Raw genomic sequence first — 18,844 nt, 5'->3', positions numbered from 1 at the left:
ATCAAGAGCTCAAATACATGCCACTTGCACTCCAGCCCTATAGATTATTATAAAGCATGCATTATGGCAGGCTAGTGCACCCCCCACAACCAAGCATGTTTGTCTTCATTCAGATTACACAAAGATGGGGACCACTCAGAAAGCCTGTCAAGTAATTCCAGCTTCAATATCTATTTTGTTTGGCAAACAAATTTTAAAGAGCAGCCATTTCAACAGATATTCAAGTATCACAATGTTTATTGATAGATACAAGTATATAAAATCAGGGCATGAACATGTCTTGATAAATTAAGTAGACTTAATTTCAATACTATAATAGGGACCAATTCAGTTTCTCACCATTTTATTTCACACCCACAAAGACCACTTCCAAGGGCATTTATCCACCTCTTCAAAATGATCAATTTTGTGCAAGTAAACCATGTTTCTTTTTAAAAAGACTTGTGCACTTGCCCAGGCTCAAAGATATTAAAATCTAGCACATAAAGCCCATTACTAGAGGTAGAAATACAGGCAATATACTATTACGGTAACCACCATCGATTACAGTTAAGGATTCTCTGTAACAACCAAATGGATAATCAAATATTGCAACAACTCAAGTATTACACTGAGCAAAGTGCATTTCTACAGTATTCAGTGTTGCTATTCAGATTTCTAACGAACAGCCTATGGTAACTGGCATCAAAGAAGATCCTTACACAGACTGCTTCTGAACTTATGATGTAATTATTGCATGCTGCTAATACACTGTTATCTAAACATTAAATATACTCTAAAATATTTTTATGGTAGACTATGATTAAGACGTACTACAAAAACCCTTATGCAGAAGCAAGTCCTATTGACCTACTGCTGCTTTAAATATTGTGAAAACATTACAGCGGAATGAGTTTTCGCAGTGGTTAGGTCAAATGCAGTTACATCATAGCAACAGTATGTTTGCACAATTTAAGGCTTTGGCTGGTTTAGTCAGCTTCTTCCTCAGATTCTTCTTCCTCAGCAGTTTCCAGCCAGGTCAGCCACTGGTTTACCTGTAATTAAGCCATTGTAATATTAACAGTCAAGAATGACAAATGGTTTATCACATATTCATGGAGACTGGCCCTGCACGTTATTAAATCACCACATACTACAAATCAAAGAAAAGTAAATTTAATCCTTTTACCCTTTTAGCTTTATATAAATCAAAATTTTGAATTTGTTGGCAAGGCAGATTCCAATGCCCTCGTTTGCCAGCTTTACAGGGTTCAAATACTTCAAATAAATTCCAACTATAGAACTTGTTGTAGCAGCAAATTAAGAGATTCCAAAGAGATGGTTTACCTGGAACAAAGCTTTGCCCTTCCCTGGAAACTCTTGAGTAATGTCTTCTTTCCATGCCAGAAAAGCTTCTTCTTCAATGATTTCCATATCATAGAAATGAACAAAGAAGCGCAATAACATGCCTAAAAACAAACCAAGCACAACAATTTTTTTCTGGTTTTTTTAAACACCAATAGTACAGATTGCAGTGCACGTTTGCTAGAATTCTCCCCAAACCCTCACATAACAAGATGAGGCTCAAGTGCTTTCTCCTGCATGGAGAAACAGAAGTTTGAATCCATACCTTTTGGGAAATTGTTGTTGTAGCAGTGCACTTGGAGCGCATACAGGGCACTCACTTGTAGATCAACATGGTCATGAAGGAACTTCTGCATTACCGGCTTAAAGGAAAGAAGCAGCTGTTTTTCTTGCTCCAACTGCTCTTTAGAAGGAGCAGATGAAGAATCTGGTTCATCATTAGGTGGGTTTACTTCACTAGAAATATACTGCAAGAAACTGAAACAATAGCATATGTTTGACTCAACTGTTTATAGACAACCACTGTCCCTGCAAGAAGGCATGCACTATATCTCAAAAGACTAACAAGGACTCCTTGATATAAATTATGCTTTTAAGAGATTTGTGAACCCCAATATTAACCCCACATTTTATAAAGCACAGCTACTAAAAGCAAGGACATTCATGGTACTCAACAGAACTGCTTTAAGACATGCATCTTACCTGGTCATCAAAATATTAACAAATCCCTTATCTACATGAAGTTTCGGTGAAATGTTGTCTTTAATCCATTTATAGATCGCTTGAGGGGATGGATCCAACTTTATTTGCTTTAAGAGCTCCTTTTCCAGTTTTAGAAGTGGAAACAAGAAGCTAAGTCCTTTCCCTTCCAATATCTCCAGCATACGATCCTTATTCTGGTCGATCTCTGTAACAAATTATATATTTTTTTTATTAAAAAAAATCCAAATTAACATTCAGGCTTGTCACCTAACCCAATGTTGTGGCCATCCCTGCTTTTGTTCAAAATTTGAAAAGTCTAGTCTTTAATGTGTTATTTCCTAACTTTTTATGTATTAGGCCCAGTTGCAGCCTTAGAAAAATAAAAATAAATGAAACAACAATATTTCGTTCCCTTACCAGGCAGCATCTTCTGCATATTGACTTTGCTCTGTTGGAAGAGTTCTGTTAGCCATTCACGGTCCTGTAGCTTAGCTAACTGCTGAAGGCAAAGCAAGAAGAGGGGGAAATGGGTGCCACTTTCCAATGGTTGAGCTAGTTCTGAGATGCTCACTAGTTCTGAGATTATGGCACGGGCTGCAAACTGTGCTAGATAGGATTTTACCAGAGGGATGTCTACCTCCAGTTTAGGACACTGGTCCAATACATTTAGGAATGCCTGAAAGAAAAAAAGGATAAGTTTGTTTGTAATCATTATATTTTTATTACATGTCCACACATTAGGACAGCCAAACAATGTAAAACAAAGAACAAGTCTAAAGATCTCCAATATTCAAGTGGGCAATCGGAGCCTGTTGTTATCTCTTCAAGGTGCCACATGCTTCTAACCCCCGAGTTCCTTCCTTCCTATTAGTTTCCAAGCCATTTAAAGCAGGGGTGGGGACCTTTATTCACATTGGGAGCCAAATGCCATTTTGCCAAAAGGAAAAAAAAAGTGGGCAGGGCTACGGATGTGATTTTTGTATAGCTACACAAAACTCAGGTTTCTGCACACCTCCATCGAGCCAATATAGAACTATTATCATACTTTAAGGACACAATTCATCCAGGTATAGAATAGGGTCAGTGAGAGGTGCATCCTGGAAAGGTGGTGTTTCTGGAGAAGAGCCCCAAAGCCAGGCAGAGGCCTACAGGGCTGCACTTTCTCCCCCGGACCTGTCGTTCCTGATTTAAAGTGTTCTTCCAATCTTTTTACATCACTTTGTTCTTGGAACTGGAAGGACTTTTGTTTATGGCTCTGCCCATTATGCAGTCCACCAACAGAATACCCTTGAGAGCACAGAGCAGCAGATCTGGACTGGAAGTACTCAAGGAGATGGGCTGTCCATCCTACCATGAAGTGGGAGGTATTATAATCTGCATCAGCCTGCCCAGTAGTGAGCAGTGGACAGAATAACCTATCGATGGATCCCCCTTCACTGAAATAAGAGGTCCCACTCCAGTTTTAAGACACTTATCACCTATATGAATGGGGGAAAGCTGCTTAATCAAATGATTAAAAAAGTGTCACAATATATATAATGAGACAACAAAAAAAGAGCTCAAAATTTTTACAAATACAGTACCTGCATGAAGTTGTCACTAGTGGCTATCCCTTCCTGCTTAAGTAAATTGATCAGAGCACTTGCTTTTTCTTTATCTTCATCTGATCGATCCAATGATTGAAGTATTACTTTGCTTAGCATCTCAGGGATAAAGTGTTTTGGCGCCCTCATTTCTCTCACACCATTGACCGCATCGTTGGCATTTCCATTGTTCAGATATTCAGTTACAACAGTTTCCTGAAAGAGAAAAATGCTTGATCTTAATAATGATAGCATTATTTATTATACTTGTTACCCAAAGGTCTCAAAGCGATTTATAACAGTTAAAAACACAAACAAACCTGCTAGACCATAAAACGAACAAAAAGCCCACTCCTGTAACAGCCATAGGAAGCTGGAAGCTGCCTGCACAAGAATACTTAGTGAAACTTACTGTCATTTTGAGCAACTCTTCCTTAGAAGGTGGTGGCTTTTTAGTTGTCTTTGCAGGTTTCTCCTGGATAAGTGGTGGATTTGTCTTGAGACCAAGCTGAGGTGGCTTGAAAAGTAAAAAGCCCTCATTAGAAAATTAAACAAGTGACAAAGTGTTTATTTACTCAAAAACATTTTAAGTTGCTGGATTCAAACTCTGAATTATTTGGCCACGCAACTCTCAAAACGGACATGGACCCACTAGAAGGGTGTTGTGCCCAAACTTCCTGGAGTATCCACAACAAAGGACCAAAATTCCACAATGAAAGCCACCACTTTTCCATTAGGCCTAATCACACATATTTTCTGTTCAAAAAAATCATTTAAAAGTCACCTTTGGTGGGCAGGGTGCACCCAAGGTGGTGCAAAACAGTATGAAAACATTCCAACACAGAAGCATAACTATTATCTAAGGGGTTGGCCAGCTGCAAACAACAAACTAATCTAGCTTCCCATGGTAGAGGGAGGGGGGAAGCAGCTCAAGTTTTTAAAACATGCTTGGAAATTTACAGCATGGAAACCATGCACACCTCTGTGGCAAAGCGAGTTCCATAATATAGGGTCTCCAAGTTTGCTTCAACATACTCCCAAAAAGTAAGCATGGGGAGAAAAGGGTCTTGCTGTAAAAGCTTTTGGTCTTCTGAACATTTAAATATAAGAAAAGACTTGCTGAAGACATAAGCTGCAACTCTCTTATGGAGTCTTATTCAGGATACTGTGTTCTCAATCCCCACAGCCACATTAAAGGTAGTGGGCTGCCAGGTTACTATTAAAATTTCTATACCTTCATCTGAGAATCACAGGGTGGGCTATATTAAACACCACACACAATAGTTAAGAAAAGCGATACTCCCCCTGCCATAGCTTAAAAGGCCATATATTGTTTGTCAAATGCCTGCATGAACAGGAATGTTTTTGCTTGGTGCCTTAAAGATATGTAACGAAGGCGCCATGCAAGCCTCCCTGGAGACAGCATTCCACATGCTCCAGGCCAGTGGTATAATTCTCTAACTTTCCACCCAGCTACATCATTAGTCGCAGCTGTCATCCATGGGTAACTTTACCTGTCCCAAAGGTGGTGTCTGAGTACGTGGTGGCTGTGCACTGGGAGGAATCATAGTTATCTGGGGCTGAAGCTTTGGCACTTGGTTTTTGTTTATTAGGAAAGATTGAGCAGGCCTCAGGCTAATCTGTGGAGAGAGAGAAGAGGTTAAGAATTCTGTAAGAGTTCTGTTAGTGTTGTAGCGGGAGTTGCACGTTATCCACAAGCATTTAATAAGCCTCAGCAACAGCATGACTAAGTAGGGAACTAGTTTTGAGGGAGATGCCATTTTACCATGGCGCTTTATGCCCCCAACCATTATCTGAAACTTTCAGTGTACTTCAACTGCTCTTTCTTTATGAACATATTGCCCTCATATCTCATAATCTTGTTCATAGGACACTGGAGACTCCCGGGGGAGGGGAGAAGGAAGAAGAGGAAAAGGGGCAGGCGGAAAGAGAAAAAAGAGAAAAAAGTTAAGAGGCAGAAGGTAGGGAGGGAGTTCCAGCATTGGTCCTCATAATAACGCGTCTTTTTATAATCATCGGGCATTTCATTTAGGACCAAGTCTGTTCAGACTTAAGTGTATACCTCATCTGCATTAAGCTGTCCTTTCTTAGAAAACCGTGGCGGCATATCCTTGGACGACCCTTGTTGTTGGGATAGAAGTCCCTGATTCTGATTATGGTATAGTTGGCTTTGCCCCTGTTTTCAAGGAGAGTGAAAGGGAGATGAAGACCACCACATCCCAGTACTTGCTCTTATTATATAGTGTTAAGTGTCTAAAGTACTTCACGTGCATTCTTTACAACAATACTGTTATGGTCAGTATTATCTTCGCTATCAAGAGATAATAACAATTCATTTCAAAGCAAGGAAGTAATGTATGTTAAGCTACTTTGGAGATCATTTTGATAAGAGTATAAATATGTGTGATGCAATGGCTTGTTCAAGCATGGCAGAGGTGAAACACAACCTGGAAACTTTTTGGTTCACAGCTCTCAATCTTTACAACCACTAATGCTCATTCATAAGATACAATAGTTACTTCAGACAAATGACGGCAGAATTTTAGTTTTATCAATTGTGGAACAGAAAACCTACTACTTGAGTAGGAAAGAATTAATTGTTAAGAGCCTTCTGTGAAGCTTATTTAACATTAAGCAACGTATTAAATTATTTATCCTTCTTAGAGGAATTTGCAAGAATCAGATGCGTAGTATTACTTTCACTAAGATCACTTACTGGATTTTTCAAAAAGGATTTGCCTAGTTCTCCAAACTGGGATTGAGCAGGGGCCATGAGGTGTCCCCCATGGCCATTGAAAAGTTGATTTGACCGATGTCGCCCCATGGTGGGTGAAAATCTATCTTGAATAACTCCTGGACCAGTACCAATTCCGCTACCTGTTTAATAAAAACAAACAAACAATCAGACTACAGTATCTTAACATAGCTACATAAAGTGCATTGAAAAGATATTATTATTTTCTAAAGTTGAAGGAATTACCAGGCATTTGTCCAAACATATCAGCAAGCCCTCCAAGTGGATCCCTGTCAAGTTTCATCCTGGGTGGCATGAACGGTCCCTCCAGAAAGAAGTCACTTCTCATCCCTTGAGACATAGGAGGAGGAATAAAAACTCCCAGATCCTTAAAAACAAAATGTTAAATAATTATGTAATTAAGTTAAAACAGGAGATCCCAAGTCTATGATAAGTAGATACCCACTGGGATAGATCCAGATATAAGCACATGTAATAAAGGCTCATAGAAGCAAACCTCCCTGCCTCTCCTCACTGTGGCCACCCCAAAGGTCAAGTAACCCCAGCTGAATGGGGTGACATGGCACAGCTGATTTCCAGTAGCTGAGTGGGGACAACTAGAGCGTGAGCTCTGCCCATGGAATCAGTTTTCAGGTAACACCCCCCACCGTCCCATTCCCAATACCACAGCTCATCCTATTCAGCAGGGTTCCTCAACCAGACAGCAGCATGTCTGTTGAGCCACATACTTAAGTACAGCATTTGCCTAGATAAATACGTACTTTCACTGCATCTTGACGGATTTGATTGATAGTCTTTGGTCCATTGTCAAGAAAAGCTTTGCGAGGAACCCAACGGTGTTCTCTCAACTCCACAGTATCCTTAAATAATAAAGAAACAGAATATTAAGTTCAAGGACATATGCCAAAAATACATAACCTGCCAAAATAAACAATTTTATGCTCTTACCTGCAGCAGGAAACGAATCCTTGCCGGCAATTCCTTACTCATCATCAAGGAGCGCATACGGGCAAAGTACTGATCCATTAAGGACTGTTGAGAGAAATTTGCAATGTGCATTCAAGTGAAGGGCTTACAACACACATCATCAGAAGCAAGCCTCTTTAAAATTTATACAGAGATTGGAACCAGAACATTCTACGTACAAGTCTAAATAAGACCAGAGGAAATGCCTTGGTTCTGGCCTTCAATTTTTCCTAGTTAACAGTCCTGCTGTAAAGCAGTTATTTATTACTGAACGTTTTACAGTGCAAGTTCATCAATGTCTACTCCAGACTGACATAGCAATACTTCTGTATAAAATAATAAGCTGCCATAAATACAGCACACAAAACCTAAGAGCATAAACATAAAAACTACAAGACAACAACAAACCTATGCAATTTAGGCAATGCTTACCTTGGCTTTTGCATGGTCTAGTCTAGGTCCTACTGTCCTCATTATCTGACAGAGGCACTCCAAATCCTCTCCCATATCCTTGAGTTGGACTCTCTTCTTCTTTTCCAAAAGCTGAATTTTTTAAAGCAAAAGAATTAAAATTGCACCTACTAACTCGTTTTTGTTACCATTTCAGTACATTTCACATAAAGTCTCACTAAACTAAATATCAATGCTGCCAGTTATTCTTCCACATATAATTATAATTTTCTACCTAAATGAAGAAAAAGCACCACTTACTGTTTTGATGCACTTATGAAGGATAGATTCATGAATAAGATCAAGCTTGCCAAGTTCTCCAATGAATTTGATGTTTCCCAGCATCTTGATCTTAGCAATGGCTCTCTGTTCCTCCTCCTCGGGGAGGAGGGGGGCATCATGCTTATCATAGACTTTAAAAAAGAGAGAGATAAGAGATGTTGTTCTGTTTGTATAACATATAAAGCGAAACAGTAATTACATTAAAATTATTTTGAAGTCTTACTATCAACATTTCTGGTGCGGTTTTCAAATTCATCCTGAAGTTTAGAAATTAAGAGGCGTCTGAATGTCTAGAAATAAAAAGGCAGTAATTTAACACCTTGTAGTTACACAAAACTAATTCTCACATTGGCATTAGTCTGACAGACGTTTGTACTCACTGTGCTTTGCTTCTGTCCTGGATGACACTCTGCTGATGGGCCATCAAAGTTGGGTGCATCTTCTGCCAGTCGCAGACATAGTTGAGCATATAGCGAGCTATATTTTGGCTCTTCAAGGGCTTTGTCTACGATCTAGAGAAAAAGGCTTTCCCGAGTTACTTGGAAGAACCAGAGTATAAATAACTCATCAGCAGCAAATCCCATGTTGCTTCATTTGTGCATGATATGCTAAGTGCACAGCTGCAGGTTCAACACCATCCTTTCCCTATCCCCTCCCAATGTTAGCAATCAGCAATGCAAGCATATTGGCTATTCACTAAATTCTGAGACACAAGGCTTACTTTGATGTGACTGTAGCACACACCCATAGATACCCTAACTCTGGGATCCCACAATGAGTAAGAGAAGCAAAGAGCTGGCTTTTATTTGACTGGTTGCCAGACTGCCTTAGCAGTGCCCCATACTAGGCAAATTATTTTGTTGTTTCTCAACTGGCGAGGACAGCTGTGGGATACCAGATAACCATACTCTTGCCTCCCCCTCCATCCAATGTTGTCATAGAACTGGATACAGAGAGGTTGGGATATTGCTGTGGAGCTACACTCATTGCTCCAATACAGTGCAAGAATCGTTCCTCAAGATGTAAGATAATGCAATGATAAAAACCTGAAAATTTTTGTTCCCAAGAACTAAAATTGTTTACAATAGTATTTCATCTCAAATAGTTATAAAAGGGTTATAACCATTTTCTGTTTATGCAAGTCAAATTACAAGCTAATCTGGTTTACTTAAGTCTCTTCTATGAGTGGTCACAAGGATCATTGTATCAGCTCATGAAAATGCAACACTTGCTAAGTGAAGAAAGGTTGCAAGCACAGATAAACACAGTGGTTGCTCAGACAACCACTGACCAGACCCAAAGTTGCTGTTTGTAGAAATTTAATTTGGGGTGTAGTTCCTCTTTAGAACAACTTTATTTCACAACAGAAGCATAATTGGATTGGATGAAAAGGTCTGTGATGTTTTGAGTCCTCCTGCTATCCCCTTTAATGGACATTAGATAAGGGACTCTATCCAATCTGGATCAAGCGAGGAACAGTGCTAAAGCTGTTCTAGATGTGTAACTTTCAAGCTTGTCCCCCCCCCACGTTACACCTGCATTATACGGTAGAACAATTACTTTTTTAATCATAACTTTTCTAATAAGTGTATATTCACTTACCAGCAGTATGATCCCCTTTAGGATGAGCTTAGACTCTACACCCACATTGAGGAGCTCAAGGCATAGCTTGTCAAACTTTTCAGGAGTAAGCTTATTTAATATGCTGAAAGGAAACAAAACAAGGAAACTGTATAAGCATCTCTGCAGAATCCCTTTTTTATAGCTTTGTCTATTATAAAGGTAAAGGGATCCCTGACCATTAGGTCCAGTTGTGACCGACTCTGGGGTTGCAGCGCTCATCTCGCTTTATTGGCCAAGGGAGCCGGCGTACAGCCAGCATGACTAAGCCGCTTCTGGCGAACCAGAGCAGCGCACGGAACGGCGTTTACCTTCCCGCTGAAGCGGTACCTATTTATCTACTTGCACTTTGACATGCTTTTGAACTGCTAAGTTGGCAGGAGCTGGGACCGAACAATGGGAGCTCACCCTGTCGCGGGGATTTGAACCACCAACCTTTTGATTGGCAAGTCCTAGGCTATGTGGTTTAACCCACGGCGCCACCCGTGTCCCTTTTGTCTATTATAGGTGGCTTTAAAAAATGTTTAGGAATCCATAGCCAGTACTAGCTTTTCATAACAGTTTGTGTTCCAATGCAATTTTTACAGGAAAAGTTGCAAACATATTGTGTATTCTATCTATTTTGTACTGAGCTCGCATAAATAAAGCTTCCATCATCAACTCGCTAAGGCGGTGTGGTGGCGCCAATATAGAGCTACTCAAAAACTAAGTAGATTACAGTTCAACTTCTGTGAAGGAACATGAGTATTGCAGGTTTAAAACCCCACGGTAGGACAGGCTGAGGACAGCGAAGGATATAAGAAAACTAAGTTACAAAGATACTGAAGCAAGGGAGTATAGCAGATAACAAAACCAAAACTATAGTAAGGACAGATTATAATTTTGAAACAAGCAAGAGACGACTATGATTCTATGATTCTATTCTATGATTCTATGACTTGAGCAAACCTTCACAACATTTAAAGCCAGGAAATATGCTAAGGGCAGGAGGAAAAGAATTACATCAAAAGATAGGGGCTGGAATTCAATGCCACACCCTCACAATCCCCCTCTCCCTCCTGTGCACTGTTCTAGGGTTTGTTCCAACCCATGTGTCAATTTTCGGAGCCCAGTGGGTATGCAGACAAATGAGAAATGAGAAAACCCCATTGCAAAAGCACAAGTATTTGCAAAAGGCTTTCACTGACGGGCCTGGTTAGGTGAATCCCACCTAGGGTAGTCAAGAAGTAGGTGATGGCAGTTCTCTGAATGGTCCTACTATTGCAGCAGTCAAAAAAGCGTAAGATAGGAGGCACATTCCTTGCTTTGTGTGCCTGACGGGTGGGGTACCTGTCAAAACTCTAGGCTAGCTTTAAGTTTTTTAGATGGGTCTTGGCGCAGGTACAGAATCCATTTAATAGACTGCACAAAGGTCATGCAGAAGAAGCAATAATCTAAATAAACCATGGATGGCAGAGACATGAAACTACTAAATGCAAGTGCCAAGGAGAATGCGGGACTGGAGCAAAACTGGAAGATTAAGTCTGGCACAGTATGGGCAACCTCTAAGTGTGCAGCTTTCAGAACTGTGGGCTAGGATGCTGAAGGCACAACAATTTCAGATCTAGGGCCTACACTATGCCAACACATGTTGTTTTTACCCACCAACCTGACCCTAAACCAACAGCAGCTCAGTAAAAGCTTTCTAGTGTTGCTTTCTGCCTGAAACTGAGTGTCAAGATGATTGTCAATCATCCTAGCAGGTCACTCAAGATCGGCTGCATTCACCTTGGTGGGTCATAACTTGGGAATGCCTGATCCAAGTGTCCAACAGGGAATACTGCCAGTAATTGCTGCAGGATTGTGATCTAACCAAATATGGTTTAAAACAAATGGCCAAAAAAAGCAGCACATCGGGAAGTGCATTTCACATATTGATCTGAAGCTATCAGCCGATTCTTGGCCATAGGCTTCTACCCACAGTTCCTTTTTCTCAGAACTTACCCTCTTACTTTCCTGAAGATTGCATCGTGTCTTTCTTTGTCATTTGCGGAGTCGTCATCTCGTCTAGTGCTTCGTGAAGGAATCCATTTCTGAGCGTTTTGCCCTGGGGTTTTCCCCAGGAACTCGCTTTATTTTGTAAACAAAAGAATCAAAGGTTAGAACTCATATGTCCCCATGTTAATTCAGGACACTTAAGTTCAACTTCAAACTACAATCCACCAAGACCAGCTTTCAAGACTGGATGACATTTCTACCACTCCCTTTTCCTTCTTTTTTACTCCACCTTCTTCAGCAGCCTGGATCTCACAAGTAACATATCAACAGATGTGGAACAGAAGTATCATTTGAATAATTACTGGTTTAAGTTTTCTTTCCAATTTACCACTCAACCAGACTGAGAAATTAACAGCTTTGCAAACTAAACCTTATGTTTCAACTTTTCTTCAATATCCCCAAATGTAGTTTCTCATTCATTTCATGAAGCCACGGCCAAGGTAGTATTCAAAATACTAAGCTGACATACCTGTTGCCGGCAGTCTTGGGATAGTGCTGAGGTGCACCCCTACCTCCTCCTCCGCCCGAAGAAGCACTATTAGAAACAAAGTCCCCAACGTTTGACAGTTAGTTATGAGTTGTTTTGCAACAAAAACAACTTGTATTAGATTAGTATTTCAGAATCCAACCAACCCAAGGAGTTTTCCAGCAGTGGGACTAGTGATGGGGAAGAAACATCTTGCTCAGTGGCTTGGGCACAGTACTATTTTCTTGTGCACCTTTGGATGGTTTTTTGACAGTTATATCCATGTGAGTTGTGGCCTACAGGTCTTGCCTATCTTGATTACACTATTAACAGGGGAGGAAAGGAGTAACCCTGTTGACAAACAAGCTGGCTGCTATTCCCCATGCCCTACAGACTCCCTTGTATAAGGCCTTGAACGGTTCAGTTGCACTAGTGTAATACCACTACTTGCCATGTACACTTGACTGCACTGTTTGCTTCCAACGGCAGACCAAGGTTGTTAAATAACAGAAGGCATTAACAATTAAGCTGCTTTGTTTTTCCATCTACTTCACCATAAAATCTAGTTTTACATACCTGAAACGAGAAGCACCCCCTTCTGCAATCGCACTCTCCACTTTGGCGGCTTGACAATGAAGAATCTTCAAAAGAATAATAAATTGACAGGATAGGGAAAAACAAAACCTAGGAGATAATCAAAGTTTACATTGTAAGTTTCTGATTACCAAAGTCTCACTAGCAAAACAAAAACGATTAAGAGTTAAAGCCCAAAGCTGCAATCCTAACTCCACTTACCTGGGAGTAAGTCACACTGAATTCAACAGGGCTTACTTCAGAACAGACCTGTCTAAGACAGCAGTATAAATCAATATACTGTATTGTCAATAACTTAGATCTCTCATCTACTCTGATTAATTTCCTAGAATGTTACTGTCTGTCCATCTATATTTTGTGCACAACATAAATTCAAAACAAAGTCTGCATTATAAGTCTCTTCAAAATCCAGGAATCTCGATAAGTGACACACAAGAAAAACTACATACTGTATTTTAATTTTTAATACCCTGTATTGTAGCCTTATGAGAACCAAGAATCAAGTCTGTCTACAGAGGATGTTTAATATGAACGGTTTAAACTTAAAAGAGGAGAAACTAACAGACAACAGGTCATAAAATCTCTCCCCCCCCCAACAGAGAATGGAAACCATTGTAGACACTCAAACGGAGCTCCTTTGCTACGACACCTAGCATTAGGCTCTCCGCCCTGCATAGCCCCATCTGGCTTCCAAGAGGCTTACTCCCGAGTAAAGCCGAGATCGGAGCCTTCATTCATGTAGCGCCACATCAGCGCCACACGTGGCTCCCGTCCTCCCAAGGCGGCGGCCTAGCCTTAAAACCGCGTGCGAGGGAGGCGAGACCAGACGGCATGGCTACTGCCAAACAAAAGGCTGCGGAAGCGGCCCACCCACCCGATCCCCCAACAGGCACGAGCCCGCCCCAACCCCCGTCCTCCCCAACCCACCCCCGGCCCTTCCCTCCCCGCGGGCCGCAGGGCGCCGCCCGTTTGCAGGCTCGGCGCCCATCCGGAGACTAGGCCCGCTCTTTGTTCTCGGCGGCCAGACATAACCCGACCGGCGGCCAGCCGCCGCGCTGACTGAGCCCAAAGGGCGGGGGACGGGACTTTCCCGGGGCAGCAGGAGATGGAGACACGTATTAAGATGAGGGGGCCGCCGGGTGGGGCTGGCGGCGGCGTTTCTCCCAGTCCCACAGAATAGGAGGGGGGGTCTCCGAAAATGAACCACCAGAGGTACTACTCTCCCTCTTCCCCTTCTGCAGCGCATGAATAGGCTAGGAAGAGCCACCGCAGCACATCGGCGTCGCACCTTCATCGCGCGACGCCGGCTGCTCTCAGACAAAGGCAAGGTCTTCTCAGACGCCGGCTGAGGGAACCGGGATGCCAGCGGCGGCCGCCATTTTGCGCCTCAGAGCGAACGTGCAGCAGCGAGGACAAGATGGCGGCAGTTTTAGGCAGCGGCCATTTTGCGTGTCGGCAGCCAGGTCCCGGCAGCGTTCCTCGTTTCCCCACCCGCAATACCGGCGCCGGAGCGTTCCTAGTTACCAGTGGAGAGGGCTCCGTCGCCGCGCGCCCGCAACCCACCACCTTAACCGACAACAGAGATCCCCTCACCTTCCCTAGAGTCTCGTCAGCGTCCCCAGGACCGGCGGCGGCGAGGGCTGGGGAGAGGCGAGAGAAGGGAGGGGGAGAGGGAGCCGGGGATCGGGGCTGGGGTAGGGAGGGGGGGAGAGCGTAAATGGCAGGACGGGCCTCCGAGTCACCACAGCAGCCACCGAGCGCTTCCCTCCGTCACCTCCATAGAGATCGGACCAACTCACCGCCGCTTCTAGCGCGTACTGAGACAGCCCCACTAACTTTATTACACAGCGCGCAGCCAAACCCTCCTTAGCATGCCGGCTACCAATCGCCGAGGGAGACTCTGCCAAGGCGGCCAATCACAAGGAGAGAAAGGGGCGGGCACAGAGCTGAGGAGACGGACGATGTACGGTTGGTTGACGCGAAGCAGCGCCGCAGTGCAGCACCACATTCACAAAGACGGGCACAGTCTCGAGTTCGCGTAGAAAACAACCTCGGGTGGCAGGTTGCGCAAATGGCGCACCGGGTCAATTGGGGCAGCCTGGATGCCTTTCTTCCCCTTCCCCATCACCGCGTTTCCTCCAGTAACAGAAACTAGGCGGGAGAGGCAGTTATGCCCGTTTCTGGCGAGCAGCCCGGCTATTTTCTCATTGTATCCCACCTCCCCGCCCGTATCCTGCGTCCAGTACTACGGAGATTTCCCTGGATGTGGTTTTCTGGCAAAACCGCCCCATGGCTTTGTTCTGATGCCTAAGAACTGCAGGATTAAGGCACTACATTAGGAAGTAGCAGTGATTGGTCATGTGCATGACCCGTGTCTGAAAATTAACCGTGGTCCGATGCTAAATCACAAGGATAGGTGAACATGGTGTGGGGGCATTTTCAGAACAATGTGAGTGTACCAGCGTTGAAGATCTGAAAGCTATCCTTGCTCTGTTTAGTCCTTCCTTCTGTGCCCAGTATCTGTAGTCATCGAAACTTATTTCATAGGGTTGAGCTGATGAACAGCATTCTAGAAAAAGTGCTCAAGGCTCCAGCTTTTGGCTCTTACTGCAAGTGCACTTAATAATGTATGAACTTAGAAAAAAAATTAATTTCAGCAAGGCTGTGCATCTATATTGGGCTCACTATCAAGGTGTTGAAAATGCCACAGGGTACTCCTGCTACCTATCCAATCTCCCACAAAATGGAAGCATTTTGAAAGGGAAAAAAAGAATAAATCCCAACTTCGTATGCTATGTTTTAAAGGCAAAATTTTGATTTTTAAAAATAAATAAATGTTGAATTGTACTATATGAACATAGGTACAGTAGTACCTTGGGTTACATACGCTTCAGGTTACATACGCTTCAGGTTACATACGCTTCAGGTTACATACGCTTCAGGTTACAGACTCCACTAACCCAGAAATAGTGCTTCTGGTTAAGAACTTTGCTTCAGGATTGGAACAGAAATTGGGCTCCGGCGGCGCAGCGGCAGCAGGAGGCCCCATTAGCTAAAGTGGTGCTTCAGGTTAAGAACAGTTTCAGGTTAAGAGTAGACCTCTGGAACGAATTAAGTACTTAACCTGAGGTACCACTGTATTCCTGACAGAAAATTGCAATATCTTATCCTCTATAAAGTGACAATACATATTCAGTATAGATTAAAATTATTGGTGACGTTCTCCTAACCATAGTTACACAATGATCCAAAACTTGTGCAATATTAGATGAATTCACTGCTCATGTGACTCAAGAAGACATGAATCTAAATGTCTAACACATACCGGTAAATTGCAGTTGCAAAACAGATTTCCATTTTGTAACACAGTGCAGAGTGTCTTGTAGAAAACTTGTTCAGGTTCTAGAGTGTAAGGATGTTAAATACACTAGAATGTCCATGCAAAGAGTAGAAATAAGATATTCCTCTAGGGTTTTGTATAACTCAGTAGCTAAAGATACGTCTATATCTCAAAAGCTGTTTGCTTAAGGGAGCATTGATGATCTAGGATGGCTGGTGGCTCCTAGCTATAGCTTGCACCCTACTTGCTGGTACGGTCCCGCTTGCCAGCTTCCCATAAGCATCTGGTTGGTCACTGCATTGTTGGAGTAGATGGGCCTTTGGCGCTGTGGGTTAAAGCCTCAGCGCCTAGGGCTTGCCGATCGAAAGGTCGGCGGTTCGAATCCCTGCGGCGGGGTGCGCTCCCGCTGCTCGGTCCCAGCGCCTGCCAACCTAGCAGTTCGAAAGCACCTCCGGGTGCAAGTAGATAAATAGGGACCGCTTACCAGCGGGAAGGTAAACGGTGTTTCCGTGTGCGGCTCTGGCTCGCCAGAGCAGCGATGTCACGCTGGCCACGTGACCCGGAAGTGTCTCCGGACAGCGCTGGCCCCTGGCCTCTTAAGTGAGATGGGCGCACAACCCCAGAGTCTGTCAAGACTGGCCCGTACGGGCAGGGGTACCTTTACCTTTACCTTTAGAAGGGCTTCTATTATGCTTTTATGTTAGAGAGAAATGTAGTCATCAAAGAAATAGAAATATGATAGTTTGCAGTTGGCCAGCAAGAAGCTGTAGGCACCCTGTTTGCTTCTGGGGATTTTGCTTTAAATGTTAGCATTGGTTGTCTGATGGACTATATGTTCTCCTATGTTCTGTTTGTAAACATCATAAGTCAGGACTCTTCCCATCACAAGAAAAGTATCTTTTAAGAAGTTCTCTCTCAAAATTTACCACCATTTGGAGTAGTGTGGTATACTATACAAAATATTTGTTGTTCACTTGCCTTGCCACCGCTTTCTTCTTTACTCCTTTAGGGGAAAGAGGTAATGTACTCCCACAGGATTCATGTAAATGTCACGAGCACACTATCAAGCAACATGAAGGGTACATTACTTGCCCCTTGCTTCTTGGAATATGGTTTGCTGCATATGTTTAGATATCATTCTATTAGCTCCTGGATAAGTAGAAATAAAGCACTTTTCATATGACTCAGCAGTGGTGGGTGAACACCATCAAAATCTCTATACAACCTCCATTTGATATGCTTCCCTTACAAAATTTACCTACTTTACACACTCTGCTTTAAACAGTCCAGAAGTAGCCTAGATACAGAAATATAAGGTAAAGAGGAGGTTGAGAGGAGATATGATAGCCACCTTGAAAAACTAAAGGGCTGTCACAGGGAGGATGGAGCAAGCTTGTTTCTCCTGCTCCAGAGGCTGATACCCAAACAAACGGATTCAAGTTACAAGAAAGGAGATTCCAATGAAACATCAGAAGAACTTTATGACAGTAAGAGCTGTTTGACTGGAATAGACACCAATGAGAGGTGGTGGCCTCTCCTTCCTCGGAGGATTTTAAACAGGCTGGATGGCCACCTGTCATGTATTATCTAGTTGAGATTCCTGCATTTCAAGGAGTTGGACTAGATGACCCTTGGGGTTCCTTCCAACTCTACAATTCTATGAGTCTACGAGATTTTCAAAATTTTGATGGCTGGAACAGACTTTAAGATAGTTTTCAGATGATGTTGTTGGCCTAAAGCTATATAAGCACTGATTTTGTGTGTATGTGTGTGTTTAACTTGAATGCCACCCTTCATCTGAAGATCACAGAGTGGTTCACAACAGAAAAATACAAATGGAGAACATAACATACACAACGAAACAAAAATAAACCACTAATTCCCCCCTGCCCCAACACATTTAAAAGGCCATAGAAAGTTAATCAGCCAAAGGCTTGGTTATAAAGAAATGCTTTCACCTGGTGCCTAAAGACATGTAATGAAGGTGCCAGGCGAGCCTTCCTAGTGAAAGCATTCCACAAACAGGGAGCACGATTTCTGTTCTCATCCTGGAGCAAAGTTCTTAACCCGAGGTACTATTTCTGGGTTAGTGGAGTCTGTAACCTGAAGCGTATGTAACCTGAGGTACCACTGTATTGCTACAAGCAAGCACTCAGAATAGTAAGCACCTGGACAGAGGGGAAACAGAAATGCAATAAGAATAGGTGAGTAGTACCCATATTGGAGAAAAGAGCTAGTGTGGAAACACCCTTAGTACAATAACCAGACCAAGAGCAAGATCGTCCACATATTACAATGAAGGCTCTAATACTAAACACATTTACTAGGAGGTAAACCTGAGCACAATGAGACTTGACACTATTAACATGCTTAGGCTTGTACAGCAGATCACATAATAGTCTAAAGACTGACTCATGCCATCTATGGCTGGAGAAAACATGATGCTGTATGCCAGGAGATCTTCCGTTTCTATCATAGTTCCTAAAATGTGGCTGACGTGACAGACTGGATCCCACCCACCCCTTAAAGTCAAAGTGAATTACTTTCTAAAAGCCAGCATCCAAATACATGACACATTGCTGAAGAATGGAAAATAGGATTCTGGCAAAACCACAAAACCTTAGCAATATCATAGAAATCCTATACAGTATGCTTGAGAAACTGTATATGGAAGAGTTGGCAGG

At 42.7% G+C, this 18,844-nt stretch overlaps 1 protein-coding gene across 1 annotated transcript; it reads right to left on the bottom strand.

Annotated features, from left to right (window-relative positions):
• Window positions 1-219: 219 nt before the first annotated feature.
• On the bottom strand, window positions 220-13,558 carry EIF4G2 (eukaryotic translation initiation factor 4 gamma 2; the record flags this gene model as incomplete). Its single annotated transcript, XM_079947621.1, has 22 exons — window positions 220-1,034; window positions 1,327-1,448; window positions 1,610-1,821; window positions 2,047-2,251; window positions 2,464-2,722; window positions 3,630-3,845; window positions 4,042-4,146; window positions 5,144-5,269; window positions 5,713-5,826; window positions 6,367-6,527; window positions 6,631-6,772; window positions 7,167-7,265; window positions 7,354-7,437; window positions 7,804-7,914; window positions 8,083-8,234; window positions 8,327-8,393; window positions 8,484-8,615; window positions 9,706-9,808; window positions 11,707-11,832; window positions 12,230-12,295; window positions 12,803-12,910; window positions 13,524-13,558. The coding sequence occupies 22 exons, from the start codon at window positions 13,556-13,558 to the stop codon at window positions 969-971; spliced, it is 2,811 nt and encodes a 936-aa protein (XP_079803747.1). The 3' UTR covers window positions 220-968.
• Between the last annotated feature and the right edge of the window lie 5,286 nt (window positions 13,559-18,844).

The sequence above is a fragment of the Podarcis cretensis genome (assembly GCF_951804945.1).
Source record: "Podarcis cretensis genome assembly, chromosome: 1".
Lineage (NCBI taxonomy): Eukaryota > Metazoa > Chordata > Lepidosauria > Squamata > Lacertidae > Podarcis > Podarcis cretensis.
The sequence above is the reverse complement of the archived record's forward strand: the minus strand, read 5'-3'. Positions and strand labels throughout refer to the sequence as shown.